Raw genomic sequence first — 20,900 nt, forward strand, 5'->3', positions numbered from 1 at the left:
TCTAAGGTGCCTAGTTTCCAAGCTCTGCAACCCACATATCCGTAGTCTTTCCTCATATGGATGCCCTTTTGCCAATCTCACCAGGCAAGTTATCCATCTTTGGACCCTTTCAAGAAGCACAATGTCTTTCTTTAGGTGTGGTCTCCATACTTGAACACAGTATTCCAAGTGTGGTCTAACAATAGCCTTATATAATACGATTATGACATCTTTATCTCTACTAACAACTGTTTGACAAATCATCAATAGGACACCATGGGTCTTCCTAGCAACCTGTCTACAATGTTAGGAGAACTTCATGTCTGACCATATTGCAACACCATATTGCGTTATATATCTGCTGAGTTGAATAATGTGATACCAAATCAGCAAACTCACCCAAATATTTCTCTGCTGCAGCATGATCAGCTGATAATTGCTCCCCGGTGATCGTTAGCTGGCGAATCCCATGGCGCTTCTTTCAGCGATCAAACCAACCGGTACTCGCACTAAATGATTCATCACCTTTCATTAGTTTGTTGAGATGAATGGCCTTTTCTCTAACAAGAGGTTCACTTAGGGGGTGTTCTCCTTCCTCTTTCCTGAGTGAACCACGTGAATAAGGCTTCATCAAGCTTGTCAAACGTTGAGGGCCTTACTGTTTGTCGATTTTCAACTGATTTTTCTGAAGTAGAGGTACAAAATGCTCGATCTTTGCGCGGTTTTTTTCCGGTCAGTTACTGTGGCCTTGCCCACTCCAAACTCTATTGCTAATTTCGTTGCACTTTCCCCCTTGTCCAGCCTTTTCAAAACTTCCAGCTTATCTTTCAACGTACACGTTGTGTGTTTCCATTTCGTGGCCATTGTGGCAGCAGGCTGAACTAAACTAAACTATAAAATGTAATGTAGAGCGAAGATATAAACATTCACGTTTAATGCACAATGTCGCATGCAATTAGTCATAGTGTGGAGGGGGGGGGTTGCTTCCGGTGTGTTACGCTCGCGTACAAACGCTAGTAGGCTTACTATACATTCATTCCTTAATAAACCAGACCTGTTTTACTGCTTGCTTCTGCATTATTGCAGTTATTCGGCTAATCCGAAATTCTGCTAATCCAAACAGGGCTCGGTCCCAATTAGTTCGGACTAGCGGGAGTCTAGTGTATAAATATACATAGTGTTGGCACTTGTCTGGTACCATTCTTCAAGCAAAATCCAAGTAATTGCAAAAATGGTGGTGAGAGACCTGACAGGTTCTTCTACCAAATTTCTGTAAGAAAACTGCAAGAAAATCACTTCAGAAACTACTGCAGTAAAAGTTTTACTATATTTATGAAGGTATAAAATTTTTCGGATTTTAATCACTGATTAAGAGTTAACACAAAAACTTTATTTTTGAGGGGCACCTGTGAGGTGCTCTGCCACTACTGCTGGGTTAACCTTGACAAATGCAAGGTACTGCCATACGAGTAGTAGTAGTAGTAATAATAATAATAATTCCTGATTAAGGCAGTAGAGCACAAAAAAGACCTGGAGGGTAATTGTGTAGTTAGACACGAAGTGAACTCTGAACAGTGTAGATGGGCTGCTGGGAAAGCTTATGGAGTTTTGTCAATAATATACAGAGATAAGGAGATAATCATTCTGCTATAAGGCATTGGTAAGGCCAAGTTTTGAGTTCTACATACAGGTCTGAAAGTCTCATTTTAGAATGTGGATCTGTTGGAATGGCTACAGAGAACAACAATATCAGGAGCATAAAACACAACTCTTACCAAAAAAGACTTCAGTTCAGTAGATTGTAGCATCTGTAACTAGGTGCCTTGAGAACTGATTGAAGTGTTTAAGGCTCTAAATGGATTGAGTAAGCTAAATGATTATGGCATCCTTACTCTAGTTCAGACAACACACATAAGGGGAAGCAAACTTAAATTGAGGAAAGATGGTTTCAGAGTAGCTGTGTGGAAATTTGTTTTCAGCCAAAGGTGACTGTTAAGAAATTACAGTTTTTTTGTGTGTGGAGGGGGGGGGGGTTATAAGCTTGCTTATGCAACATTGCCAACACTAATATTTCTTTAATGTAGCTTGATATCCAAATTTTAAATAGCTGTTAGAATCTAACTTGTCAAAGCTTAATAACATGCACTAGAATGATCCACTCCTTTTAAAAACAAACATAGCCATGCTTTTTTATCATTTTTTGTTAAAAAAAATTTCAAACCTTAATCTGGGAATCTCGATGTGCCTCTGCTTCTCCAATGCGAGCATCTCTCTTCACTTGTGCTGTGCGAGCCATTCCTAGTGCTTTTAAATAACCCTATTAAATAAGATTTATTTTATTAAAAAGTCATTAAAACACAATAAAAACAAAATGTATATTTTAAAAATTATTGTAGATTATGTCAAATAATTTACTTCGCCAAACAAAAAATATTTATTATGTAATATCCATACCTACGAAAAAAGGTATGGAAACATTTTGTCATAAACTTGTTAAAGTCATCATACATCAAAGACAAAGCCTCTTTGTACATTACATTGCACAGAACAAACTAAGTGTGCTACTTAAAGCATCAGAGGCACTCCACCACGAGTTGCTTTGGTATTGCACTACTCTAAATAAAATGCACTGCTTCGGTGAAAATGTACAAGGGGTGATCATTTAATTTGTGGACTGGTGCAAGATCTTATCTTAATTGTCATCATCTGAATCTTCTGTGGATTTCTCCTTCTTAAAATACTCTTACTCTCCCTTGAACTTTACACACTTTCACCATTGTCGTACCCACGCATTAAATGCTTTTTGCAAGCCATTTTTCAAGACTGCAAAGTGCTTCCATTGTGGCTCTGTGAGCATCATTGGGTCAGACGCAATACACTTGGAAACGGGAATAAATCACACAGGGCTAATCCTGGTGAATAAGGGGGATGTGACAGAACCTCGGCACCTATGGCAGTGTTCACTGTGTGCACAATATTAGCCATATGAGGTCTGGCATTGCCTTGATAAAGAAACCACTTCACACCAGAATATAAGGAGAGTGCCAAATGAATTGACAAGTTGGATACAGTCTCAGAAGGTGAATAGAACTTACAAAGCTAAATGAATTGGACACGCCTATTATTTTGGGAACCATATCTAAACTGCATAATGATTTTTCTGGGGTTCTCTCCCAAGAGGGAAACAAGATTACTAAAATAGCTGGTAATATCCTAAGAGAAAAGTAACACAAATTTGGAAACTGTGGCCATATCACTTCTCATTGAAAACAAAAAACTAAAGGCACTTACATGAGTACAAAATAGAACAGCTCTCCTTGATAGAATTATAAATACCTGCCTGGCCTTTGTGATGAATTCAGATGTGGCCAAACAAGAGAAATCAAAGGATCTGATGGGATCCGAGGTTATCGCTTCTCATCTGATAAGGGACTCGGACTTGCCATGTTTGGAACCTAATCATTCTGGGGCACTACCTGCTTCTCCTTTTCTTGGATCATATGCAGAGACTGTTTGAATTTTGGCACAAAAGACTGGACAACCAACAGTTAAACTGATAATATTCTTATTTTTCGGGCTTTAGACACCAGTGAGTGCAAAACAGTGACGATATTAAAAATCTTGTTACTAAGACCCTCAAGTCTGATCTTAAGACTGTTAAAAATTAATTCCTTACATATAATACAAAATAAAAGAGTTATTATAGAAACTGTTACCGAGACAGATTTAGAAAATTTATCTACTTCTGAGTCTCTTGCTTTGGCTGGCGTCTCTCGGACCCCCTCGAGTGGGAAACCCATCGTTGCTTCTTTACAAAGTTCCAAAGGATTTAACTAAAGATGAAATAATCAAAAATCTTCATGTGAAAAACTTGGCTGACAACGGTGTTCCCTCATAAGGAAGAGGTAGCTTGCTGTGTAAACTGCAAGCAATGTAAACAGGAATATAGCCATTCTGTAAAGGACAGAGAATGTCATGAATATAAAAGCGCATTAGAAGCTGCAAGAATACGGGCTGCTTATGAGTAATTTGGCTCATCACTCTGTACATAATGTAAACAACACTACTTCTCTTAACAGTTCTATGCTAATTTCATCTGTGAGGGGGGACAAGCCGTCTGAGGTTTACGCAAATAAACGGGTAGCGATCTCGAGCAGTAGCTGACAAGATTAGACTTTCTGCTGAGACAAATTTTATTGACATTGCCACTATACAGGAGCCTTATTTCACATGCATCCAGTCTGGACCAGTCTAAAATCCTGGGTTACTTGTTAAAAATGAGAATAATACAATCTGTTGACCAGAATCCTAAATCTTGTATATTAATTTTTAATGACTCTTTAGACATCACAGTTCTTAATTTTGCACTCAGTTCTCTGCCACATACTCCTTAATGAAATTTTACTTAATTTCTCTCAACTGCTCTCCATCGGAGAACATTAATTACTATCTTGCTCACCTTGAGACTGTGATAAATACTTTGGGACCAAACAGTAATATTTTGATCTCATGTGACATCAAAGCAAAATCAAATTTTTTGCACAGCTGTTCTACAGATGCACGCGGCCTTCTTGGAGGAGTTCATAATTAATCACTGTGTTTCAATTCACAACAAGCCTAATCACCCTCATACTTTCTCAAGTTATGCAGGAGAATCTAATATAGATATAACAATGACAAACTCTCACTTTGATTTGCAGCTTACTGACTGGACTGTGTATATGGACTGGTGTACCAGTGACCACAGAGTCATCTATTATGTGCTTTCCCCTGATTCTGCCGTTCCATCTTCATACACTTTCTCACAGCCGTAATTAATAAGATTTTCCATCAGAAACACTGACTGGAATGCTTTTGACTCTTCCATTTTTCTGGAAGAGTCAAAGTTTCTTGACGAACAGAAACTTGCTTCTTTTGAAACCTCACTTATTTCTCATCAAGTGAACTATAATCAAAGCATCATATAAGTCTTCTAGAAAAAAAGAGGGTTAATCAGAAGACATGTTCATGGTGGACGCAGGAGTTATCCCAGTTAAGAAGGCAAGTTCATCGAGCCCCATAGGTATTACCAAAGGCATAGAGACTGGCCCCAAACCGACGTTAATAGTTTTTACCAGCAGTATTCTTCATTGAGGAAAAGCTACATGAAGGCCATTGCCTCTCAAAAGCGTGAAACGTGGGGGGGGGGGGGACACACACCAGAATATGGCCATCCCACCAAGACACTCATTACCATATGCTTCATTCATCTCTTTAACTGTTTCCGATGTCTGACATAATAACGAATAACATATTGCTGTTCAATCTGTATGTCCAACATGATAGTTGCTTCAAAATGATAGTCAGTGACACTCGGCTAAAAAAACTCTTCACAAAACACTAGCTTGACAAGTACTATCATACACACACACAGTCTGCTCAGTAGCAATCAGGGAGAGCACCACTAGCAGCAGTTATGGAAAGTTCACACTGTAAATATAAAATCTTGCACCAGTCTGCGAATTAAATGATCACCTCTCATATATTGCCATTTCATTTAAAGTGTGGGCCACTACCCACACCTGGGTTTCAATCCTTGCTGGAATTTAACTAATTCATTGGTGGGCACAGCAAAGACTCATACTAAATGCAATTGAATACACAAACCATATATGACCAAAACTTTAAGATAATTAAAATAAAACAGGATAAAATTTTAATGTAAAAATAAAAATGCACTGACAACTGTAGAGTTGAAAGCAAGGAGCAGACAGAAAGCTAAAGCTGGATTTTCGGATAGGTAAATGTTGGGGACATTCAATGAGAATATGCTTTATTGTTAGCTGCAAATGGCAGCTTATGGACAATTCTCTCCCATAAGCAAAAACAGCACCCTATAGTTGGATAGGAATGACCAATGTGGTGTCTTGTCAAGATCACTTCTCATCTGCTTCTCCTGAAACTAGCTGTCCCCACCAGCTGTGGCTCTTCTTTTTTTTATCTGCATCAGTTTATTATCAACTTGAGTTTGCCAGAGTTGGGATCATTGTTCCTGCATGTTGTTTTTATAATGGATTTATAGTCGGTATAGGGCACATTCAGTTGAGAGGAAGATCATCCAGTGTCGAGATGCTTAGCAGCGTCATCTGCTCGACATTACCTGGGATGCCGATATCACCAGGGATCCAGCAGTAGGTAACCTTCTGGTTGGCTGTTTGATAGTGACATAATTTAGATCAGATCTCTTTAAGAATAGGATGGGGGGAAAGTAGACTGAATGGCAGTGATTGCACTTAAGTCTATACATATCAGACTTTGCTTGATATGGCATTTATTTATGTTACTTAAAGCTAGTTTTATTGTGAACAATTCTGAAGTATAGATACTGCATTCAGTAGGAAGAGATACAGCTACTGAGAAGGTAGAAGAAACTTCTGCAGCACCTATAGCTGAATCTGTTTCAGAGTCATCAGTACAGATATGTACTTTATATGAGTTTTCCAAGGAATGTGCTTTTTATAGCTGCTGAAAGCTGGTGTTTTCTAAGGAAGATTTTTCCCATCTTATAAAGAAATTGTCACAAAGAGATGAGAATCAAGTCCAGGGAATTTCAGGATAGCAACATCTTGGAAGATATGCTGGAAGTTAATGTCTCAACTGAGCATGAGCTCTTGCAATCGAAGACCTGTGGGACGATTTTCATTAGATTTATTGTGGTATACCAGGGCATACTGAGGGTCAAACAGATACTGCCAGCTGGGGTGAGATGGAACACTCAGTCTTTGCTGCATAGTCACACAATAAGGATTTCTCCTAATATATAGCAGGGTTTATTTGCCTCAATATACAAGCTGTAGATTAGAGATGTTCTGAAGGCTCCCACAGCTATCCTAATCCTAATGGAGTCCTAGATAGGTGGCCCATAATCCAAGCACGATCTTACTAAAGTTCTATAGAGATGTAAGAGGGTAGTTTCTATCTGCACCAAAGACAGCATAGACAGCTCTTAGTACGTTCAGTTTTTTAAGGCAAGCCTTCCAAAGATAAGCTATATGAGTAGCAAAATTAAGTTGTCTAAGTTGTATAACAGATATGTGCAATCCTTTCCTGGTTTTGGGAAGTCTAGTACAATTGAGTGATGCCAGGGTTTGGATAAGTATTTTCTAAAAATATTCGATTGTAATGTTTTAGCAACATTCTTTTTGCTCTGTTGTTTAGTCGCTTTATCATTACATAGTAGATACCATCTGGACCAGCAGCACTACTGGATGTTTTATTAAGAGAGCCTAAAAGTTCTGTTAATGTGAATGGCTGGTTGTATGGGTGCGAAACTATCGTAGAAAAATTGATCTTATGCTGTTCTGAATATTCTTTAATTTGCTGAAAAATCGGGTTGTAGGTGGATACTGCTGATATACTGGCAAATTCTGGAGAAGACAACTCCTTCCCTTCTAGAGACTGCACACATTTGCCATTATGTCAGTGACGTAGCTACCGTGTAGGCAGGCAAGGCAATTGCCTCCGGGCCCATTAGAGGCCCAGTGTCTTTGGTTGTCTCCTGTTTTTGCAATTTTCATTAATTAAGTAGGGGCCGAATATGTTCTTTGCCTCCGGGTCCGAAAAAGAGTTACGTTAGTGCATTAAGTGTTTGCATTTTCTGTCAGATGAGTCTGGTATCCATGTCCTTGTTTATACTTGAAGAAAAGCTAATCCAAGAATCTTATTTTGCTTTACTTCTTATTTGGAGGAACTTGGCTTTCAATCTTTTAAAGCTAATTAGTTTATTAATTGTGCGGATTTGTGAAACAAATTCCAATCTATATTTTTTTTAATGTTTAGTTTGCGTACAATCCTGATTCCACCAGCAATTACTGTTTTTGTACTTCCGCTGCAAAGATTTTGGTATAGCATAGGTAGCAGCTTACAATATTTGATTAGTATTCTGTATATTCTATATATTCTGTGACATTATCTATGTGCTGGGATTGGACTATTTCACCATCAAACTGGACATGAGAGGTATATATTCGTTTCAGTGTTCCCTGCAAAATTTCCAAGTGGTGCAATGCATTTAAGTGAAGTTTACCAGTGTTTGCAGCTTGCAGAGGATCGGTAGATGATTACTTTTTAGTGGAATTTCAAGAACCGACTACTCCATATTGATATATATAGAGGAAGAACACATTGAAAGGTCTATTGCACTCATGTATCATGTAAAAACATGGTGCTTTGGTGTATCCATATTTAAAGACTAAGAGGTTAGATATCTTTGGAATATTCCACAAGCTTTATTTTCAACCTTGTTTTGCTGCTGTGCATTCTACCACAGTTTGGGAAATGGTGAACACAAGGTAGATATTTTTGGAATTGCAATTGCATGGGCATTATTTTCTGTGATGTACATCTCTAAGTCACTGCTAGGCTCCTAACCGATGGCAGCGATGTCAAACACTACCAGATGTTAAGAGACATTTTCCAGTCTTATCAATCTACCACTAAGATAACCTATAAGGAAGACAATGTGTCTCACTTGGTAATGAAATTACCACTTCCCTTCAATTAAGTTTTTTTTTTTTTTTTTTTGGCTGGTGCAGCATAAGCCTCAGGCTTCTTTGCACCATATGGCTAATAATAATAATTCTATACTTATGGATGATAATTATACAAAGATCTTCAGTTGCATTTAGATGTCTTCTGCAAGCAAAAACACAAGTTCACATTTTTGCAGATGGACTTCTATTGTCATCAGTATTTTGTTGGATCCAACAAAAGAGAACTTGTTGATTCTTCTGGTTCAACATTTAACTTAGAGTATTCAAGGTCTATCTAAGTAAGGGGTTACCATTTTTCATATTCTGCTATTTAGATAGTAATAATGGAGGCTGCATATATAACACTGTGCAATATGGTTGTTCAGAGTGTGTAATTTAAGGATATGTAGATATATGTACTGCTGCTACATTCAGCAGGGAGTTTATTGGATATGGTAATGTTGAGAAATAATGTTGCTGCACCAACATGATTGTAAGTTTTAGACGCTATGTGTAGATTGATGTGTACTGGCCATTCTGAGTTCTCAGTGCGGCACGTATTTGCAGTATGTTCTGTTGGGACAAGGTACATCTTCCCCAGACTGTGAATGAAAGGTCACCCAACAGTATATAAGTCCATGAGGTTTGTATGAGAGGCAGTAGGCTGTATCTTACTAAGGTCAAATTGCTAGTCAGCCTGCAGTGAGCAAAGACGTATCCCAGTTGGTGGGTTTATAGATAGATAAACTCTGTACAGGTTTCCCATTTAGGAGAGAAAAGGTCATTCCAAGTGGGGGTGGTTTGGATGCCCTTAGAGTTTTGCTGCATCGTTTAATAAAAGCATTTGTCTGTGTGGCTGCAAGGAGGTTTCATGTGCCTCAGTGTATAAGCTCATCATTATTATCATCCATATGGTGCAAGGAAGCCTGAGGCTTTTTCTGCAAAAAAAATTCTGAGTTACCCTGAGAGAGAGAGAGAGAGAGAGAGAGAGACACCAAGAAAGAGAAGAATGATGATATCCAGCTCAGGAATCGGCTTCTGTGGCCATAATGCACCTCCCAAAGTTTTTGCATTTTACTCTGATCCAAGCCCGAGGCGGGATTCAAACCCGCGACTTTTGGGTTGCCAGGCCCTGGGGTTGTCTGAACCAGTGATGCATGTTATTCTCCCCACTGCAAGATGAAGAGCACTGTGGTGTACAGAATCAAGCCAACATAAAGCACTTAGTCTAACAGAGCTATAGACTACAGAACCGTAGTCTAGATGTGATTGTATTAATGCATAGTACAAATGTACTATGCATTAATACAATCACATCTAGTGATTGTATTAATCACTAGATGTGATTGTATAGAATTCTTGAGATTTTTAGCTTTTTAAGACAGGTTATCCAGAGTGTTTTTATACGTTCAAGGAAGGCAAGTTTTTGGTCAAATATCACACTAAGAGCGGACACTACAGACCACCAGTACAATTTGATTTTCTAGTCAAATTTCCGGGTGTGAATATAGATTATGATTCCTACAGAAATGCATCCCAATGTTTTTTTAGTGCTAGAAGCAAAATCCATTGTTTTGGGACAATTTAGCTAGTTTGTTTATGGCACCTTGCAACTGTCTTTCTACTATTCGCATATTAGGCGAATGTCAAGCAATACTGAAGTCATCGGCATACAGGGAAGTGGATACAGCTTGTGATAGGTCCTGTGTCATTAAATTCATTATTATATTAAAGAGGGTGGCACTTAGCACTGTTCCTTGTGAGAAATTTCTTCCTGGATAAACTCTGAAGATAAGTGGTTATGAACTCTATCTTGAAATGAGTGGTGATGTAGGTAATTTCTGATAAACTGTGGTAAGTACCCACATAATCCCAGATTGTATAAGGTTTTGCATTATACCATATCTCCAAGCGGTGTCAAAGGCTTTTTCAATGTCAAAGAAGACCATGGCAAGGTGATCTTTCCATAAAAAGGTGTCACTGATGTTTATTTCGGTCTTAATCAAAAGTTCAAGAGTGGATCTACCTTCACGGAAGCCACATTTCTCTGGATTTTGGAGGTCAATTCAAGCTAGAAACCAGAATAGCCAGGTGTCAATCATTTTTTCCATGACCTTGCTCGTATAGATGGTGAGTACAATAGGTCAATGATGTTACGGATTTGTAGGACCTTTTCCTGGTTTTGGAAATGCCAAAACACAAGCACAGTGACATATCAAGGAAAGCGTTTTCTTTGAATATTCTGTTGTAGAGGAGTAACAGTGATTTGAGGGTCAGTTCAGTAAGTTTTGCTATCATGATATATGTATTTGAAAAAAAAAATTTTTTTTTGTCCCTGCTCAAGTTAAAACTGTATGGATGTGTTAAAACTGTGCGATGACCAAGTGAATGTGCTGTTGATTGTTTCTAAAAAAAAATAAAGTAGTTCTCCCTTTAGGATTCTTGTTTGAATATATGAGGTTGAATGCAACATGGCAAATGTGTGAGTGGGTGTTGTGTGCGTGTGTAGCCTTAAAAAAAAAAAATGCATAATTTGCATAATTGTTAGCATAATAGATGTACACTTGAGATGGATGACTTGTGTGTGTGTGTGTGTGTGTGTGCAGTTCTGGCAGGCTCCCACCAATCAGACTATGCAGGGGTAACCATCTGGAAACCTCCCCCCCCTGCTTGCTGAAACTGTGCCACTTTAGGATGCAGCATGGGATAAGCTAACACCGGCTACAGCTGGCCTGGCCAGTGTGGGAATATACACACATTGACCTACAGTTCTCAGTGCATTCTCCTCCCAAATAGGGTGCCCTGACGTTTTTCTAATGAAAACAAAAACGGAATTAACTGGATCTTGGAAATATCCTGTAGAGTTAAGTTTCTTGATAAGCAAACAAGAATCTTTATTGGAGTGATGTCCTAAAGGTTCAAGGAATTTCATTTAGTTACTCTATGCCATAATTGTCAGAGGCACAGGTGCACTTCTAAGGCATGTAGAAGTGACAGGCCAGTTTGCAGTCATTGTGGCATGACAGGTCATAATTTTAAATTCTGAAAAAAATTAAAAACAAGCTCAGTGTTGTTCCAATTGTTGTACCAAAGATAGATCTACTGCTCATTCAGTTAGAGATAAGTGTCCTGAATACATATCTGCACTGAAAGAATGCATTTTGCACTTGACGTTAATGAGCAATAGCACTCTTAACCATGAAAATAATGTATGGTCACTTCAAGATTCTCCAAATTAAAGCGCAGCACGCAAGATCTGTAGTGGATGAACTAAGATTAGTTTGTGAATGTGAAAGGATTGACACTTTTTGTTCAGGAACCCTATGTTTATAGGGGATCACCTAACTGGATATCCTCAATCTATTAGAATTGTCTCAAAGAACTGTGACAAACTGAGGGCTGCTATACTGATTTTCAGCTCTTATCTGGTTGTGACTGGAATTGATTCCTTATATACATCATATGCAGTCTTTGTTGGCATTGAAGCTAGTTGGGGGAAATTTTTTATTATATCTATGTATTGTCAGCCTGATGCAGACCTAAATTTCTCTCTTAGCTACTCAGAAGAGGTGTTATTCATATTGAAAGGTAGAAAAGTAATTATCTATATGGATTCAAATGCGAAAAATCTTTTATGGTATTCTACATTTACAGATGCCAGAGGTAGGTTATTGGAAGAGCTGATATCCTCATCAAAACTTGAGATCATTAATAAGCCTGGTAATGAACCAATGCTTTTAACTACTCATATTAATGGTGAATCTAACATAGATATAACGTTAGCCAATAGTACAGCATTCAGTTTAATTTCTAATTGGCAAGTTTAAACCAGATTGGATAACAGCAATTAATATAGATTTATTAAGCCTCATTAGTTACAACTTCGAAGATTCACAATCAAGCACGCTGACTGGGATAAGTTCAACAGATTTGTAAGGACGATTTTTGGTGAAAAGAGTTAAATGAGTTAGATACAATTAATGCATTTGATATGGTTCAGTTATTGCAGCAGAAATTGCTTGATGCCTCAAGGGAATCGTTGAAATTAAAGCAAAATAGACGTGTTCCGGTCAAGCGGTGGTCTTCTGATCGTAGTGATCTCCAGAAGGAGATCAACAAAGCATGTAAGAGGTTCCAACATCAGAAATTGTGAGATAATGAAGAATCTACTGCTAGGTTAAAAACTGAATATCAATTGTTCAAAAGAAAATACACCCATTTAATAGCTAAAAGGAAATATGATGCACGGAACTAAAAGGAAATATGATGCATAAACAATACCCATGGGGTATTGTTTATAAGTTGTGTTTCAACATATTAAGGCCATCTGGGGATGTGATAAGTTCCATGCATTGTGGAGACTCTGAAACTCTAGATTGGCTGGGCAGTGTTAATGTTATACTTGATCACTTAGTCAATGGATCTCCTTATCATGTGGATGAAGTTGAGCATTCTGATACTACTCATCCTTTAAATTGTGGTTATGTTAGTGATATCTAAGAGGAACCTTTTTCAATGGAAGATCTCAATTTAGCTGTTAGCAAAATTCGTAATAACAGGTGTCCTGGTATGGACCTCATTGAAGATGAAGTTATTTAGCATTTCTTCAAACGGCTTCCAGAACACTTTAAACAAATGCCTGCACAAAGGAATTTTTCCCTTGCCTTGGAAGGATGCTCTTCTTAGGATCATTTTGAAATCACCTGAGAAATCTCAAACTGAGCCCCTCCTCTTATCAACCAATTGCTCTTCTTCTAGGTTTGGGCAAGGTCTATAAACACATGCTTTTGCAGCGAATATTTCAATATACACAAGAAAATTTGGAATTCTGAACATAGCTTCACTTCTGGTTGTGGTACAGAGGATGCTTTAAAATCTTTTGTTAAATTGATTAGAGATTCAAATGCTAAGTATTTCTTGGCATTTTCTTTGATTTTGAAGGGACTTTTGATACTCTTGGGATGCTGCTTCACCTCATAAAATGCGGCCATCAGCTTTATAACATCATAGTGAATTATTTTAAAAATATATCTTTTATGGTTAAGTCTAGCTGGAATTCAGAAATTAGACCAGCTATTAGATCAGCTGAACAATGATCTAATTAAATAATAAAAGATCTGAGTGCTTGGTATGACTTCCACAAATTAACAATATCTAAGTCAAAAACAAAAATATTGTTGCTAAAGTTGTTGTTGTTTGGTTTTTAGGAGCATTAGCAACTAAGGCCATATTGCTCCGGGATATGCGGTGGTCATTCCCGGATCTTTCCGCATCCTCCGTATTTGGTGGTCGCGGGCTCGAACCCCGGTCTAATCAAGAAGCATGTGCAACGCACTGCTGCTCCTGCCCACCTGGCTACGGAGGCACCAAAAAATGAAGATGATTAATTAAGAAGTACGAAGTAGGATAGTTTGTCAACATGGAATAGGTCTCGCTGAATACTATTTTAAGGGACAGTGCGCATATAAAAGAACATGTTAAAGGATCAATGCATTTAAGATCTAAGTGCTATAGCGAAGATGGAAAAGCTATTAATAATATGGATGGAAAATCAGATTCAGAAGCAAGTGCTCCTGAGTACAATGGCCATTCAAGCAAAAGCAACAAGTATTTATGAAGATATTAAGGATAAGTACAGCAAACCCCAAGCCAAGTTTGTGGCAAGCAACAGGTGGTTGCTTGCCACAAACTTGCCACAATCACGCTGGTTTCCAAAACATTAAAGTATTCAGTTGGTGAATTTGCCAGTGCCAATTCTGCAGCTGCAGAGAAATTCTGTGATGTGTTGGAACAAAGGAACAACCCCTTCTAAATCTCAACAAACATCAACTTCCGCAACAACGTGCTTATCAGCTGAGGAGTTAATTCTGGCAATGATGCTTGAAAGGTAAAACTTGCTGATGTTATGCCTGTCGCCTCTCTCATTTTATAATTTTGAAATTTTTGTATACTTTTGTAATTTTTTCTGCACATGAGATAAAAAAATTGAATAAATAATTCTATTTATACGTTAGTCGAACATTTCTTTTTTGCTTCAATAAAATTCAGCATAGCCCAGTGATCAGGAGTGGGAGTGAGGTAGCACAAGTTCTTTAAGTAGAATGGGGTTCAAGCCCCTCACTGCTAAATACAGTTGATCTGCCAACCTGCATTGGACCAGCGTGGCAGATTGTGGTTCATTTCCTCAACATGAATTGTTGAGGAGGCTTCCATCCTGCAGTGGGTTGATAATGGCTTCAGTTTACCTTTTTACCTTTAGTTGCGAGTTGTGCATAAGCATTTAGGGAAATTCCAACTTACGTAAAATTCAACTTATGTAGAGTTCCGCGGAATGCAACCTTTACGTAAGTCGGGGAGTGGTTGTATTTGGGTTTAATGGAGCCCTCTATTTGTTTTCAAGGGACGGAAGGTTTACATCATTCAAGTTTACCTTTCTCCTTCTTTGGGAAATGAGGTTTCCCTATATCTATCTCCTCGTCTGTGAACAGTACTAAAACCTGTTCATCTTGGCGTAAATTACCTTCTGAGTTCATGAAGTCTGTCTGATTTGAGTCAGGAGTGGCAGATACTACAGTATTCTGTTGTGGAATGGCATCTGGTTGTACAGTAATCAGCATATTTATAGCTTTGCTTTCTTGTCATTTGGTGTGTTAGTACTGTGGACAATACTGACCCTGCCCATTCAGCTAGTGATTTATTATTGTTGAAGGGATTTTTAGTGCAATGGCTACTAAGGTCATATTGCACCTATCAAAGTGATTCATACTGCCGGTGTTGGTTGCTGTAGAAGCAGTCAGAAGCGGTTATATAATTCTATTTGTTTTAGGAAGGAAAAAATTCTGTGAGATTTGATTTTTCGCCTACGATATGGCTAAGTGACAAAAGTTCCTTTAAGTTTGCTAGAGAACTGAAAGAGACTAAACAAGCATTATTATACAGAGTACATTCCAGAAGTATAAGTGGTGACTAAGAGTGGAGTGTGGCAATGATTAAACTGAGGAAGGTTATTTCCCGACAAAAGGAACAGATAGATTAAATGAGCATGGACAATTTGGGTTCTGGCTAAAATTACTTCTTTTTGTCTGTTTGTAATAAAGCTGGAAGACCATAATTTTGGTACAGGTTTAATTTGAAGAAGCTTATTGTGAATTTGGTTTGCCATTGAAGTGTCCACCAACCTTTACATATACTTTGAATATTCATTTTATAATCTGTAAATGGCACTAGGCAATTCACTGGGCTGTGCTGGATGGATGTTTGGCAGCATCATTTGAGATTTCTTTTTTTCTTTTCTTTTTTTTTTTTATGAAAACCCCAAACACGAAAGGTATCAAAACTTACAGTACTTAGTACTGTGCATGGGTTGAAGGAGAAATATGGGAGGAGGGGGATGCTGGAAACTTTGCTCTAGAGACTTCCTGGTATTCCAGTATGGCCAGGAACCCAGCAGAACGCAACCTTTTGCTGATGTTCTCTGAGACAAATCAATTCTGTCCTGGTGAGCTTTATTAATGGATGAGTAGGTGGAGAAGTGTTTTGCATGGCTAATAAGAACTTTGCGAGTCAGTGTATATTATGCTCTTTTGGATTGACAGATGGAAAATATTTTCTAGAGCAAGCTTTATGGCATATAATTCAGTGGTGTAACTACTACATTCTGTGGGAAGAGACAGAGAAATGGTAGTATCAGGGATTACCACTGCAGCACCCAATCCACTTTCAGATTTCAATCCATCAATATATATTTTAGCAAAGTCAGGATAATTTTGAATATGAGCAATGTGCAGCTGTTGGATGTTAATGTCTGATAGAGAGCATCTTCTCCACTAGTGAAAATAATTGTCACAAGATGGCATGATGACAGACCACGGAGGATCAGGATCTACAGGATCTTGGAGGACTTTATCAAAGTGAATATGCCCCAATCTTCTGCTAGTTCTTTTAGCCTAATACCAGCAGGCCAAATTGCCTGTGGTTTGTTTCTATAAAAGGTAATAAACTGTGGATGTGGATCATAAAGAATTGACAAATTAGGATGGGTCACCTGGCTTTGGATCTTGGTTGCATAGTTTAGTAATAACATTTTTCTCCTGATATTTAGAGGACCTTCATGGGCTTCAACATACAAACTTTGCACTAAAGCACCTAGAGCTGCCCTAAGAGCTGAATGTTGAATAGGGCTAAGGCGAGATAAAACTCTCTCCCTAGTAGAATCGAAGACAGGCGTGCCACAGTCTAGGTGGATCTGATTAGGGATCTAAATAATTGAAGCAAGCTGTAACGATCTGCTCCACAGTTTGTAAATGATGACCCTGAGTATGTAGTTTTTTTTTGACAAGCAGTCCAGAGATGTTCAATATGCTTTTGGTAGTTTAACTTTCTGTCAAAAATTAAACCTAGTAAACGAATACTATTAGCTATTGGATGAGAATTGCTATTCAAGTGGAATTCAGGTTCAGAATGAATTTTACGTCTTGTAGAGAAGTGGATGGCGGTAGATTTCTGACTGGATAGTCTGTAGCCGTTTTGTCTCATCCATGTGTGGATGCAATTAATTGATATTTGCAGTTGTCGCTCAATGTAGATGTTTTGAGAATGACAGGAAATTGTGAGATCATCGGCCTATAGGTATGAATTAATTCAGTGATGTGATTCATTCTAATTGCAAACAAGGTGGCACTAAGAACAAAACACTGCGGGATTCCTTCTTCTTGGACAAAGTTTTTAGAGAGAGAGTTCCCCAATAACAAACTTGAAAGGATCTTTGTTGCAGGAAATTTTTGTTTAAAATATGGCAAATCACCCTTCAGGCCAAGAGAATGTAGATCCTTTAAGATGCCAAAATGCCACATGGTGTCAAAAGCTTTCCCAATGTCAAGACAGACTGTGACAAAATGTTCCTTTTTGATGAAAGCATTTCTGATGGTAGCGTTAATCACGAGATCCAACGATGATCAATTTTTTCGGAATCAAACTGATTGTTGTTAATCGAGTTTTGGGAACCAAGTGAGACAGCAATGTATAATTTTCTCGAGGGTTCTGCTCAGACAGCTGGTAATTGATATCAGCCTGTAGTTTTGAGGAACAGAGTGGTCTTTACCGGGTTTTGCGAATCCCCATACATAAGAATGATGCCAGGAACTTAGGTAGGTATGTTCAGAGAAGATTCAATTGATGTTGTTGTTGTTTGGTTTTTAGGAGCATTAGCAACTAAGGCCATACTGCTCCGGAATATGCGGTGGTCATTCCCTGACCTTTCTACATTCTCCGTATTTGGTGGCGACAGACTCGAACCCCAGTCTAATCAAGAAGCGTGTGCTACGCACTGCTGCTCCTGCCCACGGAGTTGCCAGATTCAATTGAAAAACATCAGCAGTGAAGAAAGTGAATTTTTATCTAAATTTTGGATCGCTGCATAGTATATCCCATCAGGGCCAGCAGCACTGTTTCTTGAGTTGTTAAGAGATTGCTGCAGTTCAAGCATGGTAAGTGGTTGGTTATATGTTGTTGTTTTTTGGTTTTTAGGAGCATTAGCAACTAAGGCCATATTGCTTCGGGATATGCAGTGGTCATTCCCTGACCTTTCCGCATCCTCCATATTTGGTGGTGACGGGCTCAAACCCCGGTCTAATCAAGAAGCGTGTGCTACGCACTGCTGCTCCTTCCCAGTTATAAGGCAAGGCACAAGTGTCAGTGAAATTCAGTTTCTCTGTTAGGGTTTTAATTTTTTGAAATGGTTGATCATAAGCATTTGAAGACAATTGGGAAAATGTGATTCCCAGTCCATTTGATATTTCTGTAGGAGTGGATAGCTCCTCTCCATTCCAGTTCAGTAGTGGGGTGGATAAAGGTGGAAATTTATTGTTTAAATATTTTATTTTTCTCCAGATCAATCTTATATTAGTATCTTTATTGACTGAAGAGGCAAATTTAATCCAACTTTTTTTTTTTTTGCTTTACATCTAATATGATGACCTTTTGCTCTAAGACATTTATAATTAACAAGATTGGAGGTGGTTGGATGCTTGAGGAATAGGTTCCATGCTTTGTTTTTTTCTCTTTTTTTTGCATTGTTGCAATCGTCATTCCACCAGTAATTTATTTATCATCGATTTCTTACTTGATATTGCAGAATTGCAGCAGATGCCAGCATTTGATTTGTGATGTGTTCAGTAACAATGTTGATGGAACAGGACAGGATGATACAGTTTTCAAATGATGTGCGTGTACTGTATTTTGCCCAGTCAACCTGTGAAAATTTCCATTCAATTGAATTTTCTGTTGGGAAGGAATAGGATGTCTCAATTTTGCACATTATGAGTGGTGGTCGCTGCTGTAAGGATCATTTAAAGTTACCCACTCTATACTTGGAAAGAGAATTGGGGAGCAAATTGAAAGGTCTATTGCAGATGCTGAATCTGTAGGGAAATGGATATAGGTAGGAGAGCCAATATTTAGTAATGTTAAATTTTGTCTGCCAATCAACTTATCTCGTCTGTCTGAGGTAGGGAAACCTCATAACAGATGGTGCACATTAAAGTCACCTAGTAAACAAAATGGAGATAGTAAATGAAAAACGAGATTTTTGATTTCCTGAATACTATACGAATGATTAGGCGGAAGATAGATTGAAACCAGTATCAGAGATCATTTACAATGCATGTGGCAACTGCTTATAAGGAGGTTTGCAATGAGATGATCTGTCTGGAGGAGATGCTTAAATTCACGAGTGTAGCTACTCCTCCACGAGTACTATTAGTGTCAGCTCTGTCTTGTCTAAATATAGTGTAATTTTTGATTGAGAGTGGGACTTGAGTTGTCAAATCCGTTTCCTGTAAGCACATTTCAAGAAGTCTGTAGTGGTGAATCAATTCATGTATATAATCGATGTTACTGCAAATTATTATTATCTACAGTTCCATTGGATAATGTGTTCCATTATTTGGTTTTGTAAGATGAATCTATCTGCTTTTTATGAGTGGGTTGTTTATAATGTTCAAATTTTTGATTTGTCTTTTCTGGAAAAAGTGAGTGTCCCGAATCGTCGTTATCGTCATCTGCATATATCGCCATCTGCATGTAATCCATGTGGTTCTTGAACGGGATGAACGGTTCTGCCTGACACACCCCAAGCCATTTCTGGTTCCAGTGCACATAGGGAGAATATGGTCCCTGCTCCTGTAGAAACACGTTCTGTGAACCGTGAGCCTACTGATATTTAAGGATGTACTGTATGGTAAGCTTCGCCGAAAGTGCCTGCCTGGCAACCCAAAGGTCGCAGGTTCGAATCCCGCCTCAGACTTGGATCAGAGTAGAAAATGCAAAAATCTTGGGAGGTGCAATATGGCCACAGAAGCCAATGCGCCAACAACTAACAAAAAAAAAAAAAAAAAAAAAATGGTAAGCTTCACTGTTGAAAAAAGGAGGCAGATGCCTCTGAAAGCATCAATATTTTATTGCTTTTTTTTTCAGTATTTTATTGCTATTATCCAGTGTTTTATCTACATTGTTTTATTTTATATTTTTATTGTTCAGACAGGTATCTTATTTTATCAGTTTTATCCGGTGTAATTTTACTTATTTTATTTCATTTTTATTATCTTAATACAACACAACTCTAATTTATTTCATTTTATTTAATAAAAGTTTATAATGGTTGGTGTAGGATTGTGCAGTCATTGTGAACATGAACATTCCCAACCCCAGAGGTCTATTTGAAGATGCAATTCAAGTTCTTCTTGGTTGGTCTTACCATCTACATCCATGCTTATTGAGTATGGTTGCTTCACCTCAACAAGATCTGATCTTTGCAGTTTTTCTGCTACTTTAGAGTAGGTTAGGCTTTGAGCTGGAATTGTGAGTGGTATATATTGTTACTTGGTCTACTGACTGTTGTTTAGATGTAGGCTGGGTCAATAATACTGATCGAGTCCAGTCTGCAATCGATTTGTCTGAAGAGACTGACACTTCTGTGTGGCATGCTACTGATTGATAAGCGTGGATAGCCAAAACATAAGTGCTTTTTGGCATGCTTAATTTAACTTGTTTTTTAGCTTCTTGGTACGATACTTTATTTTCATTCTTATATTTTTGTATTTTTTTCCCTAACTTCCAGAGATCATAATCTTTAGAGTATGCTGGATGTTTGCCCCCACAATTAGGACACTGTGGAGTTTGTGCCTTGCAGTCTGATTGAGTACAAGTTTTGCAACCACAGTTTGGACACATTGCATCTCCATGCATGCTGTCTGGGAGTGACCGAATTTATGACATTTGAAGCATATTAAAGGATTTGCAGGATAAAGGGCCGCAAATCCTTGTGGCCCTTTATCAGTTTTGTATCGCTGTACCTTTTTTTCATGTTTCCAAAGGGGACACTCCTTTAAATATGCCGAATGCACTTCTTTACAG

At 38.2% G+C, this 20,900-nt stretch overlaps 1 protein-coding gene across 2 annotated transcripts in view; it reads right to left on the reverse strand.

Moving 5' to 3' along the window:
• The window catches only part of LOC150080870 (flotillin-1-like), a 321,558-nt gene that overhangs the window by 189,805 nt on the left and 110,853 nt on the right, over positions 1 to 20,900 (reverse strand). For both annotated transcript variants that reach the window (XM_090380967.1, XM_090380968.1), the window contains exon 6: positions 2,201 to 2,296. In XM_090380967.1, the coding sequence (XP_090237093.1) occupies positions 2,201 to 2,296 (96 nt within the window). The remainder of the gene's footprint in view (positions 1 to 2,200; positions 2,297 to 20,900) is intronic.

The sequence above is a fragment of the Mastigoproctus giganteus genome, chromosome 9, assembly GCF_048544385.1.
Source record: "Mastigoproctus giganteus isolate SK-2022 chromosome 9, ASM4854438v1, whole genome shotgun sequence".
NCBI lineage: Eukaryota > Metazoa > Arthropoda > Arachnida > Uropygi > Thelyphonidae > Mastigoproctus > Mastigoproctus giganteus.